General features: G+C 51.9%; 1 protein-coding gene across 9 annotated transcripts; it reads left to right on the top strand.

Moving 5' to 3' along the window:
• The first annotated feature begins 1,129 nt into the window (after positions 1–1,129).
• On the top strand, positions 1,130–27,689 carry A4GALT (alpha 1,4-galactosyltransferase (P1PK blood group)). Of its 9 annotated transcripts, none has more exons than XM_054469998.2 (3): positions 1,130–1,266; positions 24,209–24,349; positions 25,819–27,689. In XM_054469998.2, exon 3 carries the CDS (start codon positions 25,865–25,867, stop codon positions 26,924–26,926), a length of 1,062 nt encoding a protein of 353 aa, XP_054325973.2. In that variant the 5' UTR covers positions 1,130–1,266; positions 24,209–24,349; positions 25,819–25,864; the 3' UTR covers positions 26,927–27,689. The 9 variants fall into 9 exon arrangements, with proteins under 9 accessions (XP_054325973.2, XP_063519050.1, XP_063519048.1 ...); XM_063662980.1 differs by having other exon boundaries at positions 1,143–1,266; positions 24,209–24,850; XM_063662978.1 differs by having other exon boundaries at positions 1,186–1,266; positions 24,209–24,696.
• Positions 27,690–27,974: the final 285 nt, after the last annotated feature.

Below are 27,974 nucleotides of genomic sequence, written 5' to 3'. Positions count from 1 at the left end.
AGTTCAAGACCAGCCTGGCCAACATGGTGAAACCCTGTCTCTACTAAAAATACAAACATTAGCCATGGTTGTGCATGCCTGTAGTCCCAGCTACTCAGGAGGCTGAGGCAGGAGAATCACTTGAAACTAGCAGACAGAGGTTGCAGTGAGCCAAGATGGTGTCACTGCACTCCAGCCTAGGCAACAGAGCGAGTCTCTTCTCAAAAAAAAAAAAAAAAGAGTATTACCAGTGGAGAAAGGGTCCACATTCATTCTTCTTTTTTTTTTTTTGAGACAGAGTCTGGCTCTTGTCACCCAAGCTGGAGTGCAGTGGCATGATCTAGGCTCACTGCAACCTCTGCCTCCTGGGTTCAAGTGAGCATGTCCAGCTAATTTTTGTATTTTGTAGAGACGGAGTTTCACCATGTTGGCCAGGCTGGTCTTGAACTTCTGATCTCAGGTGATCTGCTTGCTTTGGCCTCCCAAAGTGCTGGGATTACAGACGTGAGTGCTTGCCGGGCCTCTTGTTTCCGTTTTAAGATGGGAGAAGTAACAGCCTGTGATGGGAATGACCCAGGGAGAGCGGAGAGAAGGCAGGGTTTCAGGATCGGTCTTGGCTTGAAGGGTCGGGATCTTCTGGAGGGGGTCGTCTTGGCCAGGAGCTGGACGGGTTCAGCCCGGTCCCAGGAGGGAAGGGAGTGGGTGCTACCTCAGCGGGTGGGTGGGGGAGCTGGTGGGAATTTTCTACTGATTCCTTCATTCGAAGTGTATTTATTGGGCACCCATTGAGTGCCAGGCTCTTTCTCAGGGCTAGGATCGAGGTTCCATTTTCTCAGTGGCTTGGGCACCGGGTCATCGGCTGAGTGAGAGGATGGGCGTCAGCACTCAAGAAGTCACTCAATGGTTTCATTTTTTGCAGTCTTTGTTGTCCCAGAGGAGTAAGAACTAAGAGCACTAGGACTGTGACATGCTGGAAACATGGCATGTTCCAAAGAGAATAAAATACAGTTTTATGATACACGAATTGTGTGTGATACATTCCGATTCCTCACATTGAACAAATTACCAATAGCAATATGCTGTGAAGATGGGCGACGTGAGAGTGAGGAGGAGAAGGAGTAGAGAAAGGACGGGGCGGCGTTAGGGATACAGCAAATAACTGCAATTCCGCAAACACTGGGGTGATGCAGGCAACGCCCTTAGCACGGTCCCGGCAGGAGGCGGTGGGATCAGGCCGACCCGGGTCCCAGGGGTGACAGCGTCCCTTCTCCACTGCAGAATATCGGGGTACTCAACCCTCTGAAACTCAGTTTTCTCATCAGTTCAATGGGGAAGACGGGATGGTAACCCGTAGTACTGGGGCGCGGAGGCCGGGGAGCGCTCCCTACCTGTTGGCCAGCGGGCTGGGGACGGTCCGCACCCGACCCGGGGAGGAGCGAGGGCGCGCGGGCGGGGTCGCGGGGACCCAGCAGGGGCTCTGGGGACCGGGACCCGCAGGGCAGGGAGGGACGGGCGGGGCGGGGCGGCGCTGACCCCGCCCCGGGCCGGAGGGGCGGTGCTGCCTCCCGCTGGGCCCCAGGCACTGCCCTCCGGCCGCCGCGCCGCCCGCCCGCCGGGGCCCCGCTGTCCGCCGCCGCTGGAGCTAGAGGTACGAGGGGCCGCGCCGAGGTTGCGGGGGGCGGGGGCTCCTGGTGGATCCTGCGGCTCGCAGTGGGGAGGAGGCGCCTCGGGAAGGCAGGGGCAGGGGCGGAGGGGCTGGGCCGCCGCCCTAGCCCGGGCCACCTGTTCTGGAGGCGACATTTGTGCGCGCACGAACCCCGCGCGGCGGTCCCGGCCACCGCCTCCACCCCAGCTGCGCCCCGAAGTGGAGCGCGGCGGCTGGACCCGGAGCCCCGGCCCTCGCGGGCAGGACGCGCCTGGCTCCGGAGCCCTCGAGGGCAGCCCCACCCGGTTGGGTCCCGGGGCTGGAGAGGGGGCGTCGGGGAGAAGCCGGGTTCGAGGCAGGCTCTGCCCGGCCACCGTGGGCGAGTCGCGCCCCTCCGTCCGGGGTAGGCCTGGGCGTCGGGCGGTGCTGGCCCCGGAGCGGATGCGACTGGGGAAGGGGATGGAGAGCGGCCGGCAGGAGGGGGCTCTGCCGGGCTGGAAGCGTCGGCGCCGGCCTTAGGAAGGGTGAGGATTTGGACCTGCCCAGAAGCGGGAAGGGCCCTCCCCGTGCGGGAAACGGTCCGGGTACGAGCTGGGCACAGCGCGAGCCGGTTGGAGTCGCCCGGCCTCCGCGCTCGCCTCGGATCCGCAGGCTCCCCTCCCTCCTCTCCAGCTGGGGGAGGTTGAGGACTGAGCGGGAGCGGAACTGGGCTTGGGAGAGGCTCTGCTGGGGCACCTGGTCCCAGCGCCCATCCCGTTTCACTGCCAGGGCGAGTCCCCTTCCCTCAGTTTCATCACCTGTCATCTGGAGGGACAAGTTCCCACCTGGATAGTCTCGGCTGAGCCTCTGGCCCTGAGTGGGTTAAAGCGCCATCTCCCCTGCACCCACCTTTCCCTCACGACACCCTCTCTGCCGCTTCCTCCCCTCCGCCAACGTCGAGTGATTGACTGTTCCGCTAAGGCCCCTTGGGGTCACGTCACTTACCCTGCACTCAGCAAATAATCCCTTTGCACCCGGTGTGTCTCAGGCCAGGTCTGGCCTTCCCGTTCCCGCCACCAGCTGCCCAAAGACTTTCCCTTTGTCACCTCCTCCCAAAGAATGGGGGAGCCACCCTGCCCAGGGTCCCATAGCAGAGTGCAGATGGAGCCAGGCCTCCCTCAAGATTTCCCACAGCCCTCTCCAGCCTCAAACCTTCTCCAGGACCCAAAACCCTGCTACACTGTGTTTCCATAGATGAAACCCCCAAAAAGAGGGTCCCCAAATCAAAGGAATAAAGGAAAACAAAATATAAAGGAAAAGAAAGGAAGAGAAGAGATGGAATCCTCTCTGTCATTAGTTTTCTGTTTGTTTGTTTTTTAGGGTCTCCCCCTGTCACCTAGGCTGGAGTGCTGTGGCAGCTCACTGCGGCCTCAAACTGCTAGGCTCAAGCGATCTTTCCATCCCAGCTTCCCTAGTGGCTGAGACTGCAGGCACACACCACTACACCCAATGTTGTCTTTAGTTTTTCTCTCAAACATTTTTCTAATGCCTTGGGTGCCTGTCATTTCTTGTCTACTAGGACAGCTCAGTATTAGAGGACAAACTCCGAAATGGACAGCCATCTACAAAATGTGTTTTGTTTCCTAGTACTAATTGAAGCCCTCTAGCTGCTAGGTTAATGGGTCCATTAATTTCCAGTTCGTGTGATGGGCCCTGGGACCCCAGTGCGGGGCAGTATTGGCAGAATCTCCAGGTGGTTTGTGTGGAACACCAGGAGGTTGTGAACTACCACATCAGCCCCAGCTAGCAACTCCCAAGCCCACCTGGCCACAGGGCCACTGGGTTCAGACCTCCAAGGATGCAGTTCAGCTGGGGATGCAGGTCCTGGAAGGTGGTGACAGGTGGACGGCTCCACCACCAAGCCAACCATCTGAGTTCTGAAGTGCACCTCCTCTCACTCTCACCAGCTGCCTCCTTCTTTGGGGACCTGCTAGGCATGCTCACAAACTCCTGTTGATCACCCTGCATTTTCACTGGCTCACCGCATCCTTCCCTCCAGATTGGAAGCTCCTGGAGGGAAGGACCCTTGTCCAGATTCCAGATCCCAGAGCCCAGTGCCAGGCTTGGCACCTAGCAGGTGCTTCCTGAATACTGTTTGAATGAATTAACCGAAAGAAGTAGGAAAAACCATTCCTGTTTGCATACTTGTAGATAATTATTGTCAACATTTGCCTTTTTTTTGCCAGACCTTTAAAAACACGTTTTTCCAGCCGGGTGCGGTGGCTCACGCCTGTAATCCCAGCACTTTGGGAGGCTGAGGCGGATGGATCACTTGAAGTCAAGAGTTCCAGACCAGCCTGGCCAACTTGGTGAACCGCCCCCCCCATCTCCACTAAAAATACAATAAATTAACCAGGCATGGTGGCACGTGCCTGTAATCCCAGCTACTCAGGAGGCTGAGGCAGGAGAATCACTTGAACCTGGGAGGCAGAGATTGCAGTGAGCCGAGATGGCGCCACTGCACTTTAGCCTGAGCAACAGAGCAAGACTCCATCTCCAAAAAAGAAAAATAAATAAAATAAAATAAATAATAATAAAATAACACCTTTTTCCATATTTGCATATCTAGTCTATATAAAATATTTTTCCATTAGTATAATTTCATGAGCATTCCTCATCGCAAACACTTTTTATATTTTTCAATGCTTGCATTTTGCTACGTCATGTTGAGTTATTGGATCTCTTTTGAATTTTTAAAAATATATTTGGCTCTTTTTGATAATGTTACATTGAATTCCTGCATACATTTATACATGGCCAGATCTTTCCTGGAAAGGAACTAACCTGGTAATCAGTGTGTATGAACTTCCTAGAATGGCTGTATCTAGACCCAGCTAGATATTTCTTCGTATTTCCTAGAAATGAAATTCCTGGGTCAGAGTATGAGCAGCCAGGTTCTTTGTGTGTCGCTTATTGATTGGTTTGAGCTCATCTCTGTGTGGCAAGGATCTTTCCCCAGTTTATCATTTGGCTCTTATTTGTGGGTGTGTTTGTGCGTGCATGGGTGTGTGTGTGGACGTATGTCTGTGAGAGAGAGAGGAGCAGCAAGTTTTTTATTTTACTTTATCTGTGTGTGTGCTTTCTGATGAGGGAGACTTGGCTGCATTTATGAGCTGATGGGAAAGCTAGAAGAGAGAGCTCAGCTCCCTCAGGCCCAGGAGAAGGAGGGACAGGTTGATAGGCTGAGGTCTCCGAGGACTGAGGAGGTGGGAGGATGCAGTGCTGCTCCCAAGGATCCTCCTGGGCTGGTGAGGACAGGAGGCAGGAGGGAGGGGCTGGGGGGACACTTGATGAATTGGCTTTGATCTTCCCCAGAGGGAGCTGGAAGTCAGCAGAGGGGAGGGCCCCAGTCCTAGGTGCTTCCTCCCTGGGAGGGAGCAGGTGTGAACACTCCCATTGATGACTACGCAGGGAGGAGAGAGCCTAGTTCAGGGTGAGTCCATGCAGGGCCAGGTTCAAAGCAGGCCCTCCACATACCAACCACATGCCCTTGGGAATTGCTCTTCTCTCCGAGGCTCTGTTTCTTGTAGCTATCGAGAAGTGGCAGCTCTTTGAATAAGCGCCTTTTCCTCTCCTATCTGCCGCCTTTGTCTTCCCTCTGGACAAATCCTGGGGGTGCAGGAGCTTCCAGCTGTGCAGTTGGCCACAGGACTAGGGGAGCCCCCTTCCCCTCCAGACCAGTGTCCGCATACCCTCCCCTGTGCCCGCACTCTCACCTACCACAAGCCTTCTCCAGCAGGAGCACCACAGCCTTCTGCAGTCACGCTGTGCAGTCTGAGCTGGCAGACGGGGAGCCAGGTGTACCAGCACATGAGAGCGAAACAGGAAGAGTGTCTGTCTTCACCTTCGCTGTTTGAAAGTCATTGTCCCAGAGATAGGTACAGGACCCAGAGAGCCCCAGTCATCTGTGACCATCATTTGCTCCTTCCCCTTCAGTTGGGGGTAGGCCTCTACCCATTAAGCCAGACACTGTTACCTGACCTACCAGACCCTCTCAGCCACCATGCTCTGTTATTCCCATTTTACAGACAAGGAGACTGAGTCTCAGAGTCAAGCGCCTCCTATTGGCCACAGTGAGATTGAGCCGCTAGCCCTGGTGCAGTCCCAGGCAAATAAGGCTGGGCCACAGGTAGAGACAGACCTCTTTCCCCCAGCAAAGGGTGTTTGAACCCCGCTCTGCCGCTGCCCAGCAGGCCTTGGTTTCCTCTGCACTTACACTGTAGTTAATCATAAGAGGACCTGCCACACAGGATGGTGAGGGATTAAACAAGTCAAAGTCAAAGCAGAAAACCACTTTGACCAACAGCTGCACATGGTCAGTGCTCAGAAAATACACACCATTGTTATTATTAAACCACACAGCTCCAGGCCTGACAGTGAGCTTTTAATAAATGTTAACTCAACACTGGAGAAGCCTTCTCACCCCGTCAGCAGTGCAAACAGAAACAACAGTGAGATCACATTTGCCACTCACCCCAGTGGTGGAGAGGACCGTCATGCACCCCATTCGCCCTCCTATGCCCTGGGAGAGCCTGTGGTGAGGCAAGTGTGCCCTGAGCCTGGAGTAGGAGTGGGAGAGAATAGGTTAGGGCTCCATATCTGAAGATTTAAATTATATTTCTGAGGCCGGGCGCGGTGGCTCACACCTGTAATCCCAGCACTTTGGGAGGCTGAGGCGGGCAGATCACCTGAGGTCGGGAGTTCGAGACCAGCCTGACCAACATGGAGAAACCCTATCTCTACTAAAAATACAAAATTAGCTGGGTGTGGTGGTGCATGCCTGTAATCCCAGCTACTCAGGAGGCTGAGGCAAGGGAATCTCTTGAACGCAGGAGGCGCAGTTTGCAGTGAGCTGAGATTGCACCATTGCACTCCAGCCTGGGCAACAAGAGTGAAACTCCATCTCAAAAAAAAAAAAAAAAAAAAATTGTATCTTTCCGGCCAGGTGTGGTGGCTCACACCTGTAATCCCAGTAATCCCAGCACTTTAGGAGGCTGAAGGGGGTGGATCGCTTGATTCCAGGAGTTACCTTTTTTTTTTTTTTAAATATAATTTTTGAGATAGGTTCTTGCTCTATTGTCTAGGCTGGAGTGCACTGGTGCAATCATGGCTCACTACAGCCTCAACCTCCTGGGCTCAAGCGATCTTCCCACCTCAGGCTCATGAGTAGCTGGGACCACAGGCACCCTCCACCATTCCCTGCTAATTTTTTAATTTGATTTTTTGCGGAGAAGGAGTCTTGTTATGTTGCCCAGGCTGGTCTGGAGCTCCTGGGCTCAAGTGATCCTCACACCTCCACCTCCCAAAGTGCTGGGATTACAGGGATGAGCCACCTTGCCCAGCCCTAAATTACATTTCCTTTGACCCAGAGGGCTCACTTCTAGGAACCAATCCTATAGTAGTAATTAAGGACATGCTCAAAGATGGAAGTGATGGTTACCATGGTGTTGTTTATAAAAGCCAAAAAGATCAAAACCACATTTCTGGTGGTCAAGATAGGAAATGTATGAAATGAAGGCAGGAACCGCCTTAAGATGGGATACAATGTTGCCTTGGAATTTATGGTATGAAGCTGTATTGCTTTCTTAGATCTCTAAGACATAAGTCACACTGTAGCACTCCCAAAATCATCCCAATCAAAAGGCAAGTCCTTCAGCAGCTCTCAAGGCCCCCTGTGGCCCACCCTCCCCTTATCTTTCTGACCTCCTGTCCTGGAACCCCCCACCCCACATACTCTGCTGTTTGCTCAGTACTCAGCCACACTCGCCCCTGGATCTTTGCAATCCCTGATCTTCCTCCTCCCTGAGTCACTTCCCCCAGGGCCCAACAGTGTGTTCCCTGGCTTCCTTCAGGCCTCAGCGCAAATGTCCCCTTTTCAGAGTGGCACCCCCTAACCCAACTGTATGTAGTAGCCCCTGCCCTGCAGCCCATCTCCCTGAGTGCATTTTTCTCCTGGCACATTTTACCCCCTGATGTATTTCTTTGTTTCTTTTCTTTTTCTCTTTCCTTTTCTTTATTTTCTTTTTTTCTTTTTTCCAGCCTGTAGTGCCGTGGCACCATCTCGGCTCACTGCAACCTCCGCCTCCTGGGTTCAGGCGATTCTCAGCCTCCCGAGTGGCTAGGATTACAGGTGCCAGCCACCATGCCTGGCTAATTTTTGTATTTTTAGTAGAGACGACGTTTCACCATGTTGGCTAGGTTGATCTTTTTTTTTTTTTTTTTTGACACAGGACCTTGCTCTGTTGCCCAAGCTGGTGTGCAGTTATGAAACCCTGGCTCAGTCTTCTGGGCACAAACCATCCTCCCACCTCAGCCTCCCGAGTAGCTGGGACTACAGGCACATGCTAATTTTTGTATTTTTTGAAGAAACGGGGTTTCACTATGTTGCCAGTCTGGTCTCGGACTCCTGGGCTCAAGCAATGCTCCCGCCTTGACCTTCCAAAATTCTGGAATTACAGGAGGGAGCCACCATTCCTGCCATTTTTTTTTTTTTTTTTTTTTTGAGACAGAGTCTTGCTCTGTTGCCAAGGCTGGAGTGTGGTGGTATGAGCATAGCTCACTGCAGCCTCAGCCTTCTGGGCTCACGCAGTCCTCCCACCTCAGCTTCCTGAGTAGCTGGGACTACCGCGCCTGGCTAATTGTTTTATTTTTATTTTTTGTAGTGATGTGGTCTCCCTATGTTGCCCACGCAACTCTTGGCCTCAAGATTCTCCTTCCTCAGCCTCCCAAAGTGCTGGGATTACAGGCATGCACCACTGTGCCTGGCCTCTGGCTAATTTTTTTATTTTTATTTTTTGTAGAAATGAGGTCTTCCTGTGTTGCCCAGGCTGGTATTGAACTCTTGGCTTCAAGATCCTCCCACCTCAGCCTCCCAAAGTGCTGGGATTACAGGTGTGAGCCACCTCGCCCAGCCAACACCTGATGTCTGTCTGTCTGTCTTTTTTTTTTTTTTTGACGGAATTTCGCTCTTGTTGCCCAGGCTGGAGTGCAATGGCACGGTCTTGGCTCACTGCACCCTCCACCTCCCGGGTCCAGGCAATTCTCCTGCCTCAGCCTTCCAAGTAGCTGGGATTACATGTGCCCACCACCATGCCTGGCTAATTTTTGTATTTTTAGTAGAGGTGGGGTTTTGCCAGGTTGGCCAGGCTGGTCTCGAACTCCTAACCTCAGGTGATCCACCTGCTTCGGCCTCCCAAAATGCTGTGATTACAGGTGTGAGCCACCTCGCCCAGACAGCACCTAATGTATTTCTTCACTAATTTTCCCCTACTAGAATGTCAGCTCCATGAAGCCAAAGACAATCCTTCTCTTTCCTGTGGTACATATTCCCTGACCTTGGAGAGGGGCCGTCGCAACGTTGGCGCCCGGGCACTTGTTGGATGAACAGTCGAGGTGCTAAGGGCAGTGCTGGGGACTTGTCTGGTTTCTTTCCAGGATGACTTCTTGCACGAGGTTGGGCAGAAACTCTCACCTGTGAATTGTCACCTCCTGATTTCTTTGTCTTCTGCACCCTTGGCCTTGACCCAAGGGGGCAGGTGGCACGGAGCCGCTCTAAGAGGTCAGTGATGTTGGCTCCTGATGGAATGGACAGAGGTGGTGCCAGGAGACCAGATTAGGAAGATCTTTCTAGAAAGGTCCTAAGAGATTGTCTTTTCTCAGCTCTTTATTTTACAGATGAAGAAACTGAGGCTCAGAATTGAGGGGGAGGCTACAGAGCAGGATGTAGAAGACAGGCCCCTTCTCAGGCAGTATCCAGTTAGCAAAGATGGTTAATGACAAGAACACACAGTAGGTGATGCTGGGGGAGCGGGGGGAGGATGAACACTCTCTTTTGCTACTATTTTTGTTGTAGTTGTTGTTTTTTTGAGACGGAGTCCCACTCTGTCGCCCAGGCTGGAGTGCGGTGGCTCACTGCAACCTCCGCCTCCTGGGTTCAAGTGATTCTCCTGCCTCAGCCTCTCAAGTAGCTGGGATTACAGGCGTCCGCCACCACGCCCAGCTAATTTTTGTATTTTTAGTAGAGATGGAGTTTCACCCTGTTGGCCAGCCTGGTCTTGAACTTGTGGCCTCAAGCGATCCACCCACCTCGGCCTCTCAAAGTGCTGGGATTACAGGTGTGAGTCACCACACTCGGCCTTGCTACTGGTTATTTTTAATCTTTAAGACAGTAAAACAGGTGAAAGTGAAGCAACGTGGAAACTTTCTTTCAAATAGAACGAACTCAGGACTCTACTAACTCAGGCAGAGATTTCTAGATGCCCTTTCCATGGGCATTGCATTTGCCAGGCAAGATTTCCCTGTGAAGAGCTTTCCCTGCGACTTGCATCTCTGGGATCTCCGTGCATAGCAAGTGACTAAGTCAGAAAACTTATCCGCATCCAGGCAGCCTGGCACGACAGGATATCCCCACGTGTGTGTGTGCATGTGTCCAGAGTGAAAGTGTAGGAGCCCAGATTCAAGGTCACTCAGTGCTTTCTGAACTGAGATAAAACCGGGTGGAGGGGTTGCAGGGAATTTCACTGTGCCCCTGAGAAGCCAGCCCCACCCAGCCAGATCCAGCTTCCTGTGCGGAGCTAGAGTGACCCTGGGAGGGAAGGGTGGCCTTGGGGAAGGAAGAAAGGCGCTCTTGGGACTGGCAAGTAGTCAGGTACTTTACCATGAAGAGCTAAAGGCATGTGACTTGATTTGTACCTTCAAATAATGAGGCAGCTGTAATTTGCATCTGTGTAGAGTTTATAGTTTGCAAAAGGCATTTCCCAGGATTAGGTATCACATTTGATCCTGGCTTTGTGGGCAGGACTGGTATCATTTACTCATCCTTTCAAAAAATATGTACTGAGATCAGTCACGTGGCTCACGCCCGTAATCCTAGCACTTTGGAAGGCCAAGGTGGGCGGATCACTTGAGGTCAGGAGTTCGAGACCAGCCCGGCCAACGTGATAAAACTAAAAATACAAAAATTAGCCAGGCATGGTGGCGCGCATCTGTAGTCCCAGCTACCCGGGAGGCTGAGGCAGGAGAATCTCTTCAACCCAGGAAGTGGAGGTTGTAGTGAGCCAAGATCATGCCACTGCACTCCAGCCTGGGCAACAGAGCGGGACTCGGGGGTGGAAAAAAAACAAAAAACAAAATACAGAAAATATGTATTGAGCACTTACTATGTGGTAGGATCTGTGCTGGCCCCAGGGGAGACGACAATGAGTAAAAGCAGCATTGGTCTCTGCCCATTTCCATGCTATCATTATATCATTGTTTATTTAATCAGCCTCTTCAAGAAAGACCTTGGGTTGTTTCTAATCTTTTGCAACTGCAAACCTGTGACCTTGTGCAAATGTCATTCATCTGTAGGATAAAGCCCCAGAGTGAGACAGATGTTGTTAAATTGCGCTGAGCACTGTTTGCATGCTCACTGGCTGTGTATGAGCATGCCTGTTTGCTCACAGCCTTGCCAAGAGAATGTGTTAAGTGTTTTGGGTTTTTGCTAATCTGATAGGTGAGAGATGCTATCTGAGTATGTCCATTTGCATTTCTCTTACTTATAAAAAGATCCTTCCTCTAGCTTACTTGTTTAGAGGTCATAATTTTGTATGTGTGTGAATTGTCTTTGGCCCATTTTGTTTTGGGGTGTTGGTCTTCTTATTGATTTCTGGGAGCTCTTTATATATTAGAAAAATTCGACTTATGTGATGTGAGCTGCATTTAAGTTGTCCCAGGTTGTCTTTTTTTTTTTTTTTTTTTTTTTTTTTGAGACAGAGTCCTGCTGTGTCATCCACACTGGAGTACAGTGGTGTGATCTTGGCTCACTGCAACCTCCATCCCTAAGGTTCAAGCAATTCTCCTGCCTCAGCCTCCTGAGTAGCTAGGGTTACAGGTGTGCACCACCACATCTGGCTAATTTTTTTGTATTTTTAGTAGAGATAGGGTTTCGCCATGTTGCCCGGGCTGGTCTTGAACTCCTGAGCTCAAGCCATTCACCAGCCTTGGCCTCCCAAAGTGCTAAGATTATAGGCGTGAGCCACAAGGCTGCATTGTTTTAATTAATTAATTAATTAATTTATTTATTTATTTATTTATTTCGAGCTGGAGTCTTGTTCTGTTGCCCGGGCTGGAGTGAGATGGCACCATCTTGGCTCGCTGCAGCCTCCCCCTCCTGGGCTCAAACTATCCTCCCACCTCAGCCTCTCAAGTATCTGGGACCACAGGTGCATACCACCATGCTGCACTAATTTTTGTATTTTTTTGTGGAGATGAGGTTTCACCATGTTGTCCAGGCCGGTCTTGAACTCCTGGGCTCAAGCAGTCTGCCTGCCTCAACCTCCTAAAGTGCTGGGATTACAGGTGTGGACCACTGCACCCGGCCTCACATAGATGTTTAATATCTTTTGTTAAGTTTAACCCTGAGTGTTGCGGCTGTTGTTGTAAGCGGGGTCTTCTCTTTTACCATACCTTCTAGTGACTTGTTATTTATATTTAAGTGTGTGTGTTTATACTAACATCTTCCAGTGTGCTTTAGCTTTACTTTTTCAATTATTTATCTTGACTTTTCCAGGTATACAATAATATCATATGAAAATAGCAATAGTTTTAACTATTTTTTTTTTTTGAGACAGAGTCTCGCTCTGTCGCCCAGGCTGGAGTACAGTGGCGCGATCTCGGCTCACGGCAAGCTCTGCCTTCTGGGTTCACGCCATTCTCCTGCCTCAGCCTCCCGAGTAGCTGAGACTACAGGCGCCCGCCACCGCGCCCGGCTAATTTTTTGTATTTTTTAGTAGAGACGGGGTTTCACCGTGTTAGCCAGGATGGTCTCGATCTCCTGACCTTGTGATCCCCCTGCCTCAGCCTCCCAAAGTGCTGGGATTACAGGCGTGAGTCACCGCGCCTGGCCAGTTTTAACTATTTCTATTGGGTTTTCTTTCTCTTGTCAAATTCCTCTGATGAATACACCCAGTGTAGTGATGGTGGTGGCAGCATCTGTGTCTTCCCTGAGCTTAATATTAGTGCCCATGTATGAAACTGTGTATTCGTACTCTCTGGAGTATGAAGCTGGTTCCTGGCTTCTGTGTTAATCTATATAATTTTGTTGAGGAAGTGTCCATTGATTTGTAATTTACTAAGTGTTGGCTACTTTGTTAAATGTTTTTTGGTGTCACTGGGGATGATGATTTTTCTGCTTAGATCTATTTAATATGATGAATTATATTCATGATTTCCTAATTATATTGAACCATCCATGCATTCTTTGAATAAACCCCACTTGCATTCCTTAATCACCCCCATTTTTGTATTTGTTTTATTTTTTGAGACAGAGTCTCACTGTGCCACCCAGGTTGGAATGCAGTGGTGCAGTCTTGGCTCACTGCAACCTGTGCCTCGCAAGCTCAAGCGATTCTCGTGCCTCAGCCTCCTGAGTAGCTGGGATTACAGTTGTGCCCCACCACACTGGGCTAATTTTTGTATTTTTAGTAGAGATGGGTTTTTGCCATGTTGGCCAGGCTGGTCTCAAACTCCTGGCCTCAAATGATCCAACTGCCTCAGCCTCCCAAACTGCTGGGATTACAGGCATGAGCCACCGTACTTGGCGTCCATTTAATTTTAATGTGCTGCTGAATTCTATTTGCTTATATTTTATTTTGGATTTTTACAATAATATTCATAAGTGAAATTGGTCAGAAGGATATTCTGTGAAGCCGTTGTCAGGTTTTGGTTTAAGTATTTGCTTTACTTAATTTTTTTTTTTTTTGCCTGGCACAGTGGCTCATGCCTGTAGTTCCAGCATTTTGGGAGGCCAAGGCAGGTGGGAGCCTAGGAATTCAAGACCAGCCTGGGTAACATGGTGAAACCCCATCTCTACTAAAAATGAACCTGGTATGGTGGCATGTGCCTGTAGTCCCAGCTACTCAGGAGGCTGAGGTGGGAGGATCATGTACTTGAGCCTGGAAAGTAGAGGCTGTAGTGAGCCATGATCGTGCCACTGCATTCCAGCCTGGGTGACAGCAGACCCTGTCTTAAAAAAAAAAAAAATTTTTTTAATTTTCCTTTCTATATGTTGCTGTTTAACAGTTTAAACATTATCTGTTATTTCAGAGTTTTCCAGGATTCCCTCCCAAAATGTTTTGCCCTGGTGCTTTTGTTTTGTAATTGTAGTCCTTTTATAATTCTGTTTCTAATGTGGAAGTTGTCCTGTGTAGATTAGCTATGTCTTCTGGGATCCATTTGATTTATTATTTTTGTCCAGAAATTATTTTATTCAGGCTTTAAATTTTATTTGCTAAGTACTATCTTATTTTTTAAAACAATTATCTGCTTATTTGGTTATTTTCCCATTTGGCATTTCCTAGTTTGTATGGGAAGCTTTCTCCCCACTCTCCTATCTTGATTAGGTTAGTTGGTGGTTGTGTATTTTACTGGCTTTTTTCCAACAAGCCAGCTTTTTTACCTTATTTATTAGTTCTACTGCTTATTTCTTCCCTAATTTATTTCTTCATTTCCTTCCTTCCTTTCTTCCTTCCTTCCTTCCTTCTCTCTTTCTCTCTCTTTCTCTCTCTTCTCTTCTCGAAACAGGGTCTTGCCATGTCATACAGGCTGGAGTGCAGTGGCACCATCATGGCTCACTGCAGTCTTAACTTCCCAGGCTCAGGTGATCCTCCTGAGTAGCTGGCACTGCAGGTACACACCACCACACCTGGCTAAATTTTTTTATTTTTTGAGAGGGAGTTTCACTTTTGTTGCCCAGGCTAGAATGCAATGGCGCCATCTTGGCTCACTGCACCCTCCCTCTCCTGGGTTCTCCTGCCTCAGCCTCCCAAGTAGCTGGGATTACAGGTATGCGCCACAACACTTGGCTAGTTTTGTATTTTTAGTAGAGATGGGGTTTCTCCATGTTGGTCAGGCTGGTCTTGAACTCCCAACCTCAGGTGATCTGCCCGGCTCAGCCTCCCAAAGTGCTGGGATTACAGGCGTGAGCCACCCCGCCCAGCCTTTTTTTTTTTTTTTTTTTGTAGTGACAGTCTCACTGGGGTGCCCAGGCTAGTCTCAAACGATCCTCCCACCCCAGCCTCCCAAAATGCTGAGATTACAGACAGGAGCCACCATGACCAGCCATTGTTTCTGTGTTTTATTTTGTGGTTCTTTTTCTAACATTTTTAAACTGGTGCTTTATTTATTTTTATCCTTTCTGTTTTAATTGTTACATACACTGGTGGCTAAAAATATTCTGATGATTGCTGTAGCTGTATCCTGTAGATATGGATACTTGGTGTTTTGGTATTTGTTGGTGGTGGTGGTGGTGTTATATTTTGAGACAGAGTCTCAGTCGCTCAGGGTAGAAAATGATGATGCAATTTCGGCTCACTGCAACCTCTGCCTCCCATTCCAGCAATTCTCATGCCTCAGCCTCCCGACTACATGCGTGTGCCACCATGCCTGGCTAATTTGTTGTATTTTTAGTAGAGACTGGATTTCACCATGTTGGCCAGGCTGGTCTCAAACTCCTGTCCTTAACTGATCCGCCTGCCTTGGCCTCTCAAAGTGATGGGATTACAGGCGTGAGCCACCACGCCCAGCCTGATGTTTTTGTTATTTTTATTTGCTAGGAATCCCATAGATACAATTTTTTTAAAAATTCCCAATTTTTAAATTAATTTATAGTCATATTGCTTCATAATCATGAATTTTTAAAATATTTTTGGATGTTATTGACATTTTCTTTGGACTGAATGTGGTTAGATTTCATGACTGTTCAATCAGCTCAGCTCTTGAAAGGAAAGCACAGTATCTGTCACTAGGGTAGAGAGTTTGAAATATTATAGTACCTTACTGATTATCTTATTTGGGTCTTCTGAATTCTTATTTCTGTTTATGCTACTTAATGTTTCTTGGACTGAAAGTGGTAAATTAAAATCTCTTGTTAGTGTTTTGATATATTTATCCTAGTATCTGTAATTTTTCTATTCTGAAAATTTCTGCAGTATTATTTGATGCATTATGAATTATACTGTTAGCATAATAAATTGCCCTTCTTTGGCTCATTTAGTGAGGCTTGTTGTGATTTTGCATCATTTTATATTAAGATTATTGCCCCAGCATTTGCTTTTATATCTTTGCTTGTTCTTTTTTTTTTTTTTTTGAGATAAGAGTCTCACTCCATCGCCCAGGCTGGAGTACAGTACGGCTCACTGCAACCTCCACCTCCCGGGTTCAAGTAATTCTCCTGTCTCAGCCTCCCAAGTAGCTGGGACTACAGGCACCTGCCACCACGCCCAATTAATTTTTGTATTTTTAGTGGAGAATGGGATTCACCTTGTTGGTCAGGCTGGTCTCGAACTCCTGACCTCAGGTGATCCACCCGTCTTGGCCTCCCAAAGTGCTGAGATTACAGGCGTAAGCCACCGCACCTGGCTGTTCTTATATTTTTAACCATTCTAAATTACTTTGTTTAAGGTATGTCTCTTGAATAGAGAATAGAGATAGGTTATAGGTTATGCTTGAAATCTAATCTAAAAATCTTTTTCTCCTTCCAGATCAGTGGGTGAAACTTTTTTTTTTTTTTTTTTTTTGAGATGGAGTCTCGCTCTGTCGCCCAGGCTGGAGTGCAGTGGCACGATCTCAGCTCACTACAAGCTCTGCCTCCAGGGTTCACACCATTCTCCTGCCTCAGCCTCCCGAGTAGCTGGGACTACAGGCGCCCGCCACCACGCCCGGCTAATTTTTTGTATTTTTAGTAGAGACGGGGTTTCATCGTGTTAGCCAGGATGGTCTCGATCTCTTGACATTGTGATCCTCCTGCCTTGGCCTCCCAAAGTGCTGAGATTACAGGCTTGAGCCACTGTGCCTGGCCAACTTTTTTTTTTTTTTGAGATGTAGTCTGTGTCACCCAGGCTGGAGTGCAGTGGTTCAATCTTGGCTCATTGCAACCTCCGCTTCCCAGGTTCAAGCGATTCTCGTGCCTCAGCCTCCCGAGTAGCTGGGATGACAGGCACACATCACCACGCCTGGCTAATTTTTGTATTTTTAGTAGATACAGGGTTTCACCATATTGGTCAGGCTGTGATTTTTGTATTTTTAATGGAGATGGGGTTTCACCTTGTTGACCAGGCTGGTCTCCAACTCCAGACCTCAAATGATCTGCCTACCTCGGCCTCTCAAAGTGCTGGGATTACGGGCGTGAGCCACCGCACCTGGCCTGGAATTACTTTTTAAAGTGTTTTTATTTTTAAATTCATGCTGTAATTTTGGATTCGAATTTGTATTTGTCTTGTGCCAGTATTTTCTTTTTCTTTTTCTTTTTTTTTTTTGAGAGCATCTCTGTCACCCAGGCTAGAGTGCAGTGGTACGATCTCGGCTCACCGCAACCTCTAACTCCTGGGTTCAAATGATTCTCCTGCCTTAGACTCCCAAGTAGCTGGGACTACAGGTGCGCGCCATCATGCCCAGCTAATTTTTTGTATTTTCAGTAGAGAGAGGGTTTTGCCCTATTGGCCAGGCTGGTCTCGAACTCCTGACCTCAAGTGATCCACCCACCTCGGCCTCCCAAAGTGCTGAGATTACAGGCGTGAGCCATTGCGCCCGGCCTTGTGGCAATATTTTCATAGTGAATTTTCTTTATATATAAGCGAGTATTCGTGCGCCTCATCCCCGTTTCCATTTTGTTTTGTTTTATACCTTTAAATTTTTTTCCATATTTGAATTAGTTGAATTTTCCTGGAGTGGCAATTAACAAGAGGTTTTGGTGGAAATTGGGAGAGAAGCCAGGACAGTTCTCTGGGTTTCTCTGGTGAAAGGCTCCCTCCTCTGTTGCCATGGTAATGGGTTGTGCTTTTAAAATATGGCCTTTCTCTGTGTCCACTCCTCTTTCACCTCCAGAACCTAACCTGTCTCAAGAGGTCACCTGCCTCCAGCCCTGAGTACTCCCAGTTCATTCTGGCCATAGCTCCTGCCTTCTGCCATCTCCCTTTTAGAAGTGGCCTTTTCTGGGGTCTTCTACTCCTGAGCCCTCCCCACCCCCCATCCCCCACCCCCACCCCCTTGCTCCCCACCCTGCCATTGCCATGTCTGCTGCTCGCAGGTGCTTTGGGCCACACTCACCTGTGGTTGGGAGTTTGCGGGGAAAATTCAGAACTAAGCTGCTGACTTATTCCTCCTGGAATGAAGTCCACCTCCCTGAGTTTTCTCTTTGTAACGTCCACCCAGAGAGCAAGACCGCCTGCTTGATTCCTGGCTTCTGAGGCGTTAAAGGCCTGGGAGGAAGAATATGTTGTAACCTCTGCTCTGAAAAGAGCCCTTCTGCCCTTCTTACAAACAGCCCTTCTCTTTTTTTTTTTTTTTTTTTTTTTTTGAGTCCAGAGTCTCACTTTGTTGCCCAGGCTGGAGTGCAGTGGTGCAACCTCGGCTCACTGCAATCTCCGCCTCCCAGGTTTAAGCAATTCTCTTGCTTCAGCCTCCCGAGCAGCTGGGATTACAGGCATGCGCCACCATGCCCAGTTAATTTAATTTTTGTATTTTTTAGTAGAGATGGGGTTTCACCATATTGGACAGGCTAGTCTTGAACTCCTGACCTCATGATCTGCCACCTTGGCCTCCCAAAGTGCTGGGATTACAAGCATGAGCCACTGCGCCCGGCCACAAAAACAGTCCTTCTTATGCCAGTTACTTCCTCCTAAAAACTGTCATTCTTACTTCTCGGGTAGAAATATTATATTTATTTGTGCCCTGAAAGATTGTGGGGGCTAGGGATGGGGAACAGGACACTGGGCCCTCCAAGCAGGGTTTGGAAGCTCTGGGCATTGAGTTTTCACACCAAGGGGGTTCTGAGTTCCAAGACCAAGGAGCCCACCCCCTCCTTTGACGGACAGTGAAGGCCCAGGGAGGGGCAGAGGTGGGTCCAAGGTCACATTGCCAAATCTTAGCAGGTGCGAAGGAAGGAAGGAAGCTCAGGTATGTTGGTGTGGGTCGTTGTCCTCCAGGCCTGGCCACATAAAGTCCTGCTCAGGAAGGAAGCCGTGAGGCAATGAGCTGGGAGACCCTGGGGGTGAAGCCCACCTTGGTCCCTGTCTGACCAGGCAAGGGTGGAGGTGGCTGGGGAGGGGACCCGATTTGGCTCCACTAGAGGCAAGTATGACCGTGGGACAGGGATGGCAGGCTCTCACCCTCCAGTTGGTGACAGCTGTGGGACTGGGAGCGTGATAAAGAGCATGCTACGTCCTGGCTGCATGTCCCTGCGTCCTGACCTTAAACACTATCCTGAGTGGTCCTTCCCTTCCAGCCCCATCACAGACTTCTGCACACAGATACCCACCAGTTCCCCTGCTGGAGGAAAGGCCTATGACGCAATGGCCGTGGCCACATCTGTGGAGGGCCTGTTCCGTGGGCTGGGCCCTGGAGATGCATTGCCTCTCTCCATCCCTCCAAAGTGGAGTAAATCCCATTTCGTTGGCAGAGAGACTGAAGCTCAGAGGAGGAGCATGGCCTGACTGCAGTCACATGGCTGGTGACGCAGTGGGAGCACCCGTGTGACCCTGGCGCTGGTGTCTTACACCTCAGGGGTCTGGGGTCACAATCACAAGTCAGCAGGGGTGGCCGCACCCCAGCCTGGCCATGCACAGGGGCCAGCTCCTTATCTGGAGAGGCTTGGAAGCCACAGCAGGATCCAGCCATGGTCACTGATGCGCCCCCCCTTGGCCACTGCTGGGCCTGTTTCTCCCCACATCCCACCTTTGAATGAGCTGCTGGCCTCCCACCACCCGACCGTTGCTTTGCTCCTGGAGTTCCAGTTCCTGGGCCCTCTTGTTGAGACCCCAAGAACATGAGAAGAGTGGAAATAGCCTCTGGCTCTCCTGGAGGGCCATTCCTCATCTCTTCAGTATCTGTTGAGCTCCTGCTGTCGGCTGAACCTGCGTCAGCACCAGGAACAGAATGAGAGCGAGGAGCCCTTGTCCCTTAGGACTGAGACAACGGAAAACACATACAATCATTTCCAGGGGACGAGGGCTGCGCTGGGTGCGGTGGCTCCATCTGGTCCCACCATTGAGCCCTGGAGCCCCCGTCTCCTGGGTGGATTGCCCCCTACCTCAGGAGCAGCCCATCCCCACTGACCCACTGCGGGCCAGTGTTGGTGTAGGCCCCTGGGTTAGTCGGGGTTCTCCAAATAAACAACCAGTCGATGAGAAGATGAAATAAGACATCTCAGCTCAGCAGTGAGGCAGGAGAACGGGAGCGAATTCCTCCGTCCTCAGCCTTTCCTTCTACTCAGGCCCTCGAGGGTTGGGGGCCCACCCACACTGGGGGCCATATGCTTCCTGAGTCTGCCATTCGAATGGTAATCTCATCCGGAAACACCCCCAGACACACCCAGGAGTAACGTTTAATTGGGGCACCCTGTGGCCTGGTCAAGTTAACACATGAAATTAACCATCATAGCCCCCACTCTGGTTTGGAACAATCATCTCTGAAGGCCACCCCAGCTGCAGAGCTCCTATGGGACTGGCCAAGGCCCCTGTGGCAATGACAGCCTCACAGCTCAACATCTCCCTCTGTGCAGTCCTGCGTCCCTTGCCCTCACAGGGACCCAGAGCCCTCCCCTTGCCCTGCGTGGGGCTCTCCAAGTCCTCAGTCAGCTCCCCGGGCCAGGCCCATGACCAAGGGCATTGAAGGAAATGTTGAGTGACGTGACCGAGAGTGACACGAGGGTCGTGGTCACTCACACCAAGGGGCAAGAAAGAATTCAGGGCAAGACCGCAGTGCAAAGTGAAAGCAAGTTTATTAAGATTGTAAAGGAGCTGGGCGCAGTGTCTCGTGCCTGTAATCCCAGCACTTTGGGAGGCCGAGGTGGGCGGATCACTTGAGGTCAGGAGTTCAAGACTAGCCTGGCGAACTTGGTGAAACCCCATCTCTACTAAAAATACAAAAAATCATCCGGGCATGGTGGCACACACCTGTAATCCCAGCTACTCAGAAGGCTGAGGCAGGAGAATTGCTTGAAGCCAGTAGGCGGAGGTTGCATTGAACCGAGATCGGGCCATGATACTCCAGGCTGGGCGACACAGCAAGACTCCGTCATTTAAAAAAAAAAAAAAAAAAAAAGGTAAAGGAATAAAAGAATGGCTACTCCATAGAGCAGCCCCTAGGGCTGCTGCTTACCCATTTTTATGGTTATTTCTTGATGATATGCTAAACAAGGGGTGGATTATTCATGCCCCCCTTTTTAGACCACATAAGGTAACTTCCTGACGTTGCCATGGCATCTGTAAACTCACAGTGCTGGTGGGAGTGTAGCAGAGAGGACGACCAGAGGTCACTCTCATGGCCATTTTGGTTTTGGTGGGTTTTGGCCGGCTTCTCTACTGCAACCTGTTTTATCAGCAAGGTCTTTATGACCTGTATTTTGTGCCGAACTCCTGTCTCACCCTGTGAGTTAGAAAGCCTTAGCCGTCTGGGAATGCAGCCCAGTAGGTGTCAGCCTCATTTTACTCAGTTCCTATTTAAGATGGTGTTGGTCTGGCTCACACGCCTCTGACACCTTTGCCTCTCGGGGCCTCTGTGTTCCCGTCGGGACATCAGAATCTCCAAGGGCACAACCGTGGTGCTCTGGAAGCCTCTCTGTCAGCACTCAGCCTGGATGGAGGGCTCAGTGCGGACTCCGTTTTGTTGGGTCATGGTTGGCCAGTGCTAGGCTGAGCTGGGCTGGACACAGGGCTGGAGGGGTAGCGCCCTTACTGCAGGGACAGGTGAGGGTGCAATTCGTGTAGGGATGAAAAGCACCAGCTTGGAGGGCCTTTTCTAGGCTCTTGGGCCTGGCCCCTGATGCTGATGCCCCTAGTTAGGGCCTGCAGAGCTGGTGCCAAGAACCTGGCTGGTAGGGGTCTGACCCAGCCTTTGGCCCTCTGTCTCCATTGCCCTGCACCTCTCGATTTTTTTTTTTTTTTTTTTTTTTGAGATGGAGTCTCGCTCTATTGCCAGGCTAGGGTGCAGTGGCGCGATCTCAGCTTACTGCAACCTCTGCCTCCCGAGTTCAAGTGATTCTTCTGCCTCAGCCTCCCAAGTAGCTGAGACTACAGGCGAGCACCATCACGCCAGCTAATTTTTGTATTTTTAGTAGAGACGGGGTTTCACCATGTTGGCCAGGATGGTCTTAATCTCTTGACTTCATGATCCGCCCGCCTCAGCCTCCCAAAGTGCCGGGATTACAGGCGTGAGCCACCGTGCCCGGCCATGCCCTGCACCTCTCCGCTCTCCTCACTTCCTGCCTTAGATGAGTTATGGGGGATCCTGGCGATGGGAGCCATGGATGGGCTTAGAGCAGGCGAGTGGCCACAGTAACAGGCTAACTGGGAATAGCTCCCTGGTTCCCTGGTGACAGGGCGGGATGTGGTGAGCCTGGAGGCAGGGGCAGGCAGCAGGGGTGTGCCAGGCCCAGCTGACAAGGCCCGGGACATAGGGCCACAACTGCGAGGCCCGTCTCGGGGGCCAGGAGCATGCTTTGGGCCTGAGGTCACCCGGATATTGGGCTGCGGCCAACTTGGCCCCATACACAGTTTCTATTCCTGGGTCTTGGGCTCTGACACCAAATATGGCGTGGCCTGAGTCTGGCACCCCCAACTGTGGTCCGACGACATATCCTGCCCCTCCAAGTGGGCCTGGACCCCACCCACACCATGGAGTCAGATCAGGCCAGCACTCGGGGCCCCCAAGCGGGCAGAGGCTCCTACTGCTGCTAGTGGCCCTCTAACTGTCCACCCATCCGCGTGGTTCACATGGGGTTAAAAGTCCTTACGACCAAAATAGCCCCTCTGCCTGCAGAAGAAAGACAGGGGCAGGGGGCACCATGTCTTGGTTTACACCACAGCCCTGCCCTTGCTACCCGCATCCCAGGGAACTCACCTGGCTTCTGCTCCCTACCTTTCGCACTGGCCCACTTGGTCACACAGTGATCTACAAACTCATTGCTTCACTCTTGCTGGTCACTCACTCGTTCACTCATTCATTCATTTACCGATCATTAATTCACTCATTGGTTAACTCATGGAATCACTATTTATTGACCGCATACTAAGAGCTGGACACCGTTCTGCCATTCCAGAGCTGAACAAAACACAAAACATACCTATCCTCATGGGGTTATGTTCTAGACAGACAACCAAAGCAAATAAATAGGATGTACCGTGTATTAGAATAAATGCAAGGATGAGGAAACGAGGGGGCTCTGAGGGTGATGGGGGGAGTTGGAATTTCAGGGGGCCCAGGGAGGACCTGGTGGGAAGGGGACTTTTGAGTGGGCATCTGAGAGAAGAACCCTCCAAACAGAAGAACAGCAGGTGCCAAGGCCCTAGCAGCCGTGTGAGGCCTGAGAAACAGGCGGCCAGTTGTGGCTGGGGCACAGGTGGCGGGGAGAGAAGCAGAACATGAGGTCAGGGGTATGGGGGACACATGGGGCCCAGCGGATCAAGGCCTCACATTCAGGGTCTGAGCTGAGAATGACGTGGCTGATGTACTTGTAAAGCATCCTGATGGCTGTTGAGTGAATGGGTCAGAGTGAGCTGTTTTCCCCTGTGCCTGCTGCGTGCTGGGAACCTAGCTGGGTGCCAGGGAGAGAAGATGCAGGTGAACACTAGATGCTTGTTCCCATGGTGCTTGCAGAGGTCTGGAGCCACCACTTGTCTCCTCCATCTGACCTGCTCATCCTTGGTGCTTAACCATGTGTCATCTCCCCGAGGGAGTCACCATCTTTGTTTCCTTTTATCTTTTTTTTTTTTTTTCCTTTTTGAAACTGAGTTTTGCTCTTGATGTCCAGGCTGGAGTGCAGTGGTGCGATCTCGGCACACTGCAACCTCCACCTCCTGGATTCAAGCAATTCTCCTGCCTCAGCCTCCTGAGTAGCTGGGATTACAGGCATGCTCCACCATGCCCGGCTAATTTTGTATTTTTAGTAGAGACAGGGTTTCTCTGTGTTGGTCAGGCTGTTCTCGAATTCCCGACCTCAAGTGATCTGCCCACCTTGGCCTCCCAAAGTGCTGGGATTACAGGCGTGAGCCATCGTGCCTGGCTTTTTTTTTTTTTTTTTTTTGAGATAGAGTCTGGCTCTGTCACCCAGGCTGGAGTGCAGTGGCACAACTGGCTCACTGCAACCTCTGCCTCCTGATTCAAGTGATTCTCCTGCCTCAGTCTCCTGAGTAGCTGGGATTACAGGCGCACACCACCGCGCCTGGCTAATTTTTGTATTTTTAGTAGAGACGAGGTTTCACCATGTTGGCCAGGCTGGTCTTGAACTCCTGATCTCAAGTGAGCCACCACGCCTGGCCTCTTTGTCTGTTTCTAAATGATGCCCCCACCAGACTGAGAACTCCTTTAGGGAAAGGCTGTGTCTGATTCTCCCCTTCTCCCGGGTACCAGTGCAGGGCCTGTCCCTATTCCCCGAGCGTTCCCTGAGACGTGGAGCGAGTGAATGAATCAGTGAACACATGAGTCTCAGGCCTGACCCGCCTGTGTGGCCAGGGGGACGAGGCATCTGAGAGCCGGCGACCTGTTTCACTCTCTTCTTGCCATCTTTTGCAGATGGATTTGCAGCCGCTGCAAGTGTGTGGAAGGGCCGTGTTCGTGTTGGCAAAGAAGGTCGGCTGCTGAGCCAGGGCGTGTCTCCCGGAGGCCTGTGGGCTGCCAGGATCCCCACCTCTCTGCAATGGGCTGCCCAGGCTGGTCAGTTACCAGCCAGTGACATCATCAAGGTTCCCTGCTGTCTACCCTGGGAAGGGCCCAGCCTAAGTTACCAAGCCCCAGGCTCCCAGTACCACCCTCAGCCTATGTGGATTGCCACCCCACCTTCTGCCTGTCCTTGGGAGGGGACCGACTCTCAGCTCCCCTTAGCAATCAGGTTGCACCCAGTCCCTTGACTTTATGCCCAGGTTTCCTGGCACCTAAAGTAGAAACGATGCAACTGCCCCTTGGGCTCGCTGAGGGCCAGAAGGGGTGTGACTTTGTCACGGAGCGTAGAAGTCACTGAGTCGATGGTGATCCCGCTGGCTGTTAACATCGATACAGTTCAGGTCAGCACGCACCAAGTTCCTCCAACACACCAGGTGCATCGGCTAGCCACCTCTCCCAGGCAGGGCGGTGCAGTGGTGAGAGCAGGGACCCCAGCCAGGTGGCCTGGGACCTAACCCCTGCACTGTCACTGCTGGCTGTGGGACTCTGCACAAGGTACTGCACTTCTGTGCCTCAATTTCCTCATCTGTAGGGTGGGGGTGGTTATAAGGGGCCACACATGTTCCTATGTGTGAGATGCTGAGAAAGTCACCTGGCATGGACAGGATGGACAGCCAGTATTTATCGAATTATGAATGAATGAATGTTACCCTTTAGTGGGTTCCAGCATCCTGTCCTGTCGGTGGGAAGACTGAGGCTCAGAGAGCCCCGTAACTTGCCCCAGGTCACACAGCCGGTTCAGGCAGAGTTAGGGTCTCATGCCTCCCAGGTGTTCCCACAGTCTTTTCCCCAGGAGCAAGGTCCAAGCCTGCTGCTCCTCCAACCACCTGCGAGGCACCTGGGCATGTTCCTGGCCACCAGGAAAGACAGGTCTAAGGGCAGTAGTACCAGTCAGCGTCATGTGCCTGGAGCGAGCACCATGTGAGTGCACCTGCTGGGCAGCCCTTGGCAAACCAGCGCCCGGGCCTGCCGGAGCCCCAGACCTCATGCTGAACATCTTCAGGGTCCCTCAGTGGCCTGTCCTTGGACGATCCCCAGGCCTGGTTCATGGAGCTGAGGCGGGCATGAGCTGGGCCTCAAATCCCAGGCTGCCAATCCTAACAGAGCCCTGTGTGTCACATGGCGAAGCCATCACTTCTGACAGTTCTTATGCAGACCAGACTTTGGCCTGGGCCTGTGATGGTTACACACCATGGGTGGCACTGGCCTGGTCCTTGGGGGAGCTCACAGGTGTGTCACAGAGTGGAAGGGACCCTGCTCAGACCCCAGTCCATGGCCCACTGTGCTCCCATTTCGTAGGTGAGCAGCCAGCAGGCTGGGGTTCAAGCCTTGGCCCCTGTGGGCCCAGGAGCCCATGGGCTTGGAAGCCAGCCTTGGCTCTGGCTGATGTTCACAGGAAACGTTTTCCTTGTGGATCGGGAATGCCAGCGGCCTCCCTGATGGCGGGTGCTCATCTCTTGCAGACCAGCCGGTTCCTGCTGGAAGCTCCTGGTCTGATCTGGAGATACCATGTCCAAGCCCCCCGACCTCCTGCTGCGGCTGCTCCGGGGCGCCCCAAGGCAGCGGGTCTGCACCCTGTTCATCATCGGCTTCAAGTTCACGTTTTTCGTCTCCATCATGATCTATTGGCACGTTGTGGGAGAGCCCAGGGAGAAAGGGCAGCTCTATAACCTGCCAACAGAGATCCCCTGCCCCACCTTGGCACCCCCCACCCCACCCTCCCACGGCCCGGCTCCAGGCAACATCTTCTTCCTGGAGACTTCAGACCGGACCAACCCCAACTTCCTGTTCATGTGCTCGGTGGAGTCGGCAGCCAGAACTCACCCCGAATCCCACGTGCTGGTCCTGATGAAAGGGCTTCCGGGTGGCAACGCCTCCCTGCCCCGGCACCTGGGCATCTCACTTCTGAGCTGCTTCCCAAATGTCCAGATGCTCCCGCTGGACCTGCGGGAGCTGTTCCGGGACACACCCCTGGCCGACTGGTACACGGCCGTGCAGGGGCGCTGGGAGCCCTACCTGCTGCCCGTGCTCTCCGACGCCTCCAGGATCGCACTCATGTGGAAGTTCGGCGGCATCTACCTGGACACGGACTTCATTGTTCTCAAGAACCTGCGGAACCTGACCAACGTACTGGGCACCCAGTCCCGCTACGTCCTCAACGGCGCCTTCCTGGCCTTCCAGCGCCGGCACGAGTTCATGGCGCTGTGCATGCGGGACTTCGTGGACCACTACAACGGCTGGATCTGGGGTCACCAGGGCCCGCAGCTGCTCACGCGGGTCTTCAAGAAATGGTGTTCCATCCGCAGCCTGGCCGAGAGCCGCGCCTGCCGCGGCGTCACCACCCTGCCCCCCGAGGCCTTCTACCCCATCCCCTGGCAGGACTGGAAGAAGTACTTTGAGGACATCAGCCCCGAGGAGCTGCCGCGGCTGCTCAACGCTACCTATGCTGTCCACGTGTGGAACAAGAAGAGCCAGGGCACGCGGTTCGAGGCCACGTCCAGGGCGCTGCTGGCCCAGCTCCATGCCCGCTACTGCCCCACGACGCACGAGGCCATGAAGATGTACTTGTGAGGGGCCTGCCAGGTCACCTCCGCGACCCGCTCCTGATGGAGGGGGCACTGGGCCGCCCTTCCTGGGGAGGCAAGATTAGAGGCCCGGGAGAGGGAGGCCTGAGCTGCCACCGGGCTTAGGCAGGCTGTTGAGGAGCTGTGGGAGCAGGCCCAGTGGGAGGCTGTGGACACCCCCAGGACAGTGTCCTGTCTCGAGGCAGGGCTGACACATGGTGCCATAGCCAGCGGAGTGAGCTCAGTGAGCGCCCCGGGCCTTCTAGACGACAGGCAGGAAGGATGAACCTCAGGGCACCCCCAGGTGGCATGGAAAGCCAGGCAGTTGGGACAGAGGTGCCCACGAGAGCAGAGGCCGGTGCTAAGGGGATGGAGAAGGAGGGACAAGATTCCCAGAGAGGAGAGGAGGCTGTTGGTAGGAAAGTGGCAGGGCTGGGGGAGACCCAGCCCCAAGGGTCTGGGGCAGAGGATGCTTTGCTCTTTTCTGGTTTTGATTCGTCTTTCGGGGGGCGGTCAACAGGGACTGAGTGGGGCAGAGGCCCAGCAGTGCCAGCCTGGGGAGCCCTTTAGGGGCAGCCCCTCCTGCCCACCCATCCTTCCTCCTCTCCAGAGATGCCAGGGGGCGTGTATGCTCTGCCCCTTCCCTCAGATGGGGACTGGGTGGGGAGGCTCTTTAGGCCCAGGAGAAGCATTTTAAAGAAATCCCCACCCCGCCGCCCGCATTATAAACACAGGAGAATAATCAATAGAATAAAAGTGACAGACTGTCACTTTGGGCCTGGTGATTGGTGAAGTGTGTTCAGGCTCACAGCCTCCTCGGCTCCATTCTTCTGACGGGGAATCCACTGGGTGGACTGGTGGTGACTTTGCCAATGTCTCACAACCTGCCCAGCACGGAAGAGCTCGGGACCTGGCTCATAGCCCCAGTGTCCATGGTGATGGAGAGCCCCCGCAGTGGGGAATCGGGGGAGCCTGTTTTTCCCTCCTCTTTTTTCAAGGCTCGCAAACACCCGAGGTTGGGTCCCACCAGCACAACTCCCCCCATGACAAGCCTG

Source organism: Pongo pygmaeus, chromosome 23 (assembly GCF_028885625.2).
Source record: "Pongo pygmaeus isolate AG05252 chromosome 23, NHGRI_mPonPyg2-v2.0_pri, whole genome shotgun sequence".
NCBI classification, from domain to species: Eukaryota; Metazoa; Chordata; class Mammalia; order Primates; family Hominidae; genus Pongo; species Pongo pygmaeus.
The sequence above is the reverse complement of the archived record's forward strand: the minus strand, read 5'-3'. Positions and strand labels throughout refer to the sequence as shown.

Coding starts and splice junctions, on each gene's coding strand:
- A4GALT (XM_054469998.2), top strand. CDS start 25,865: ATGTCCAAGCCCCCCGACCTCCTGCTGCGGCTGCTCCGGGGCGCCCCA.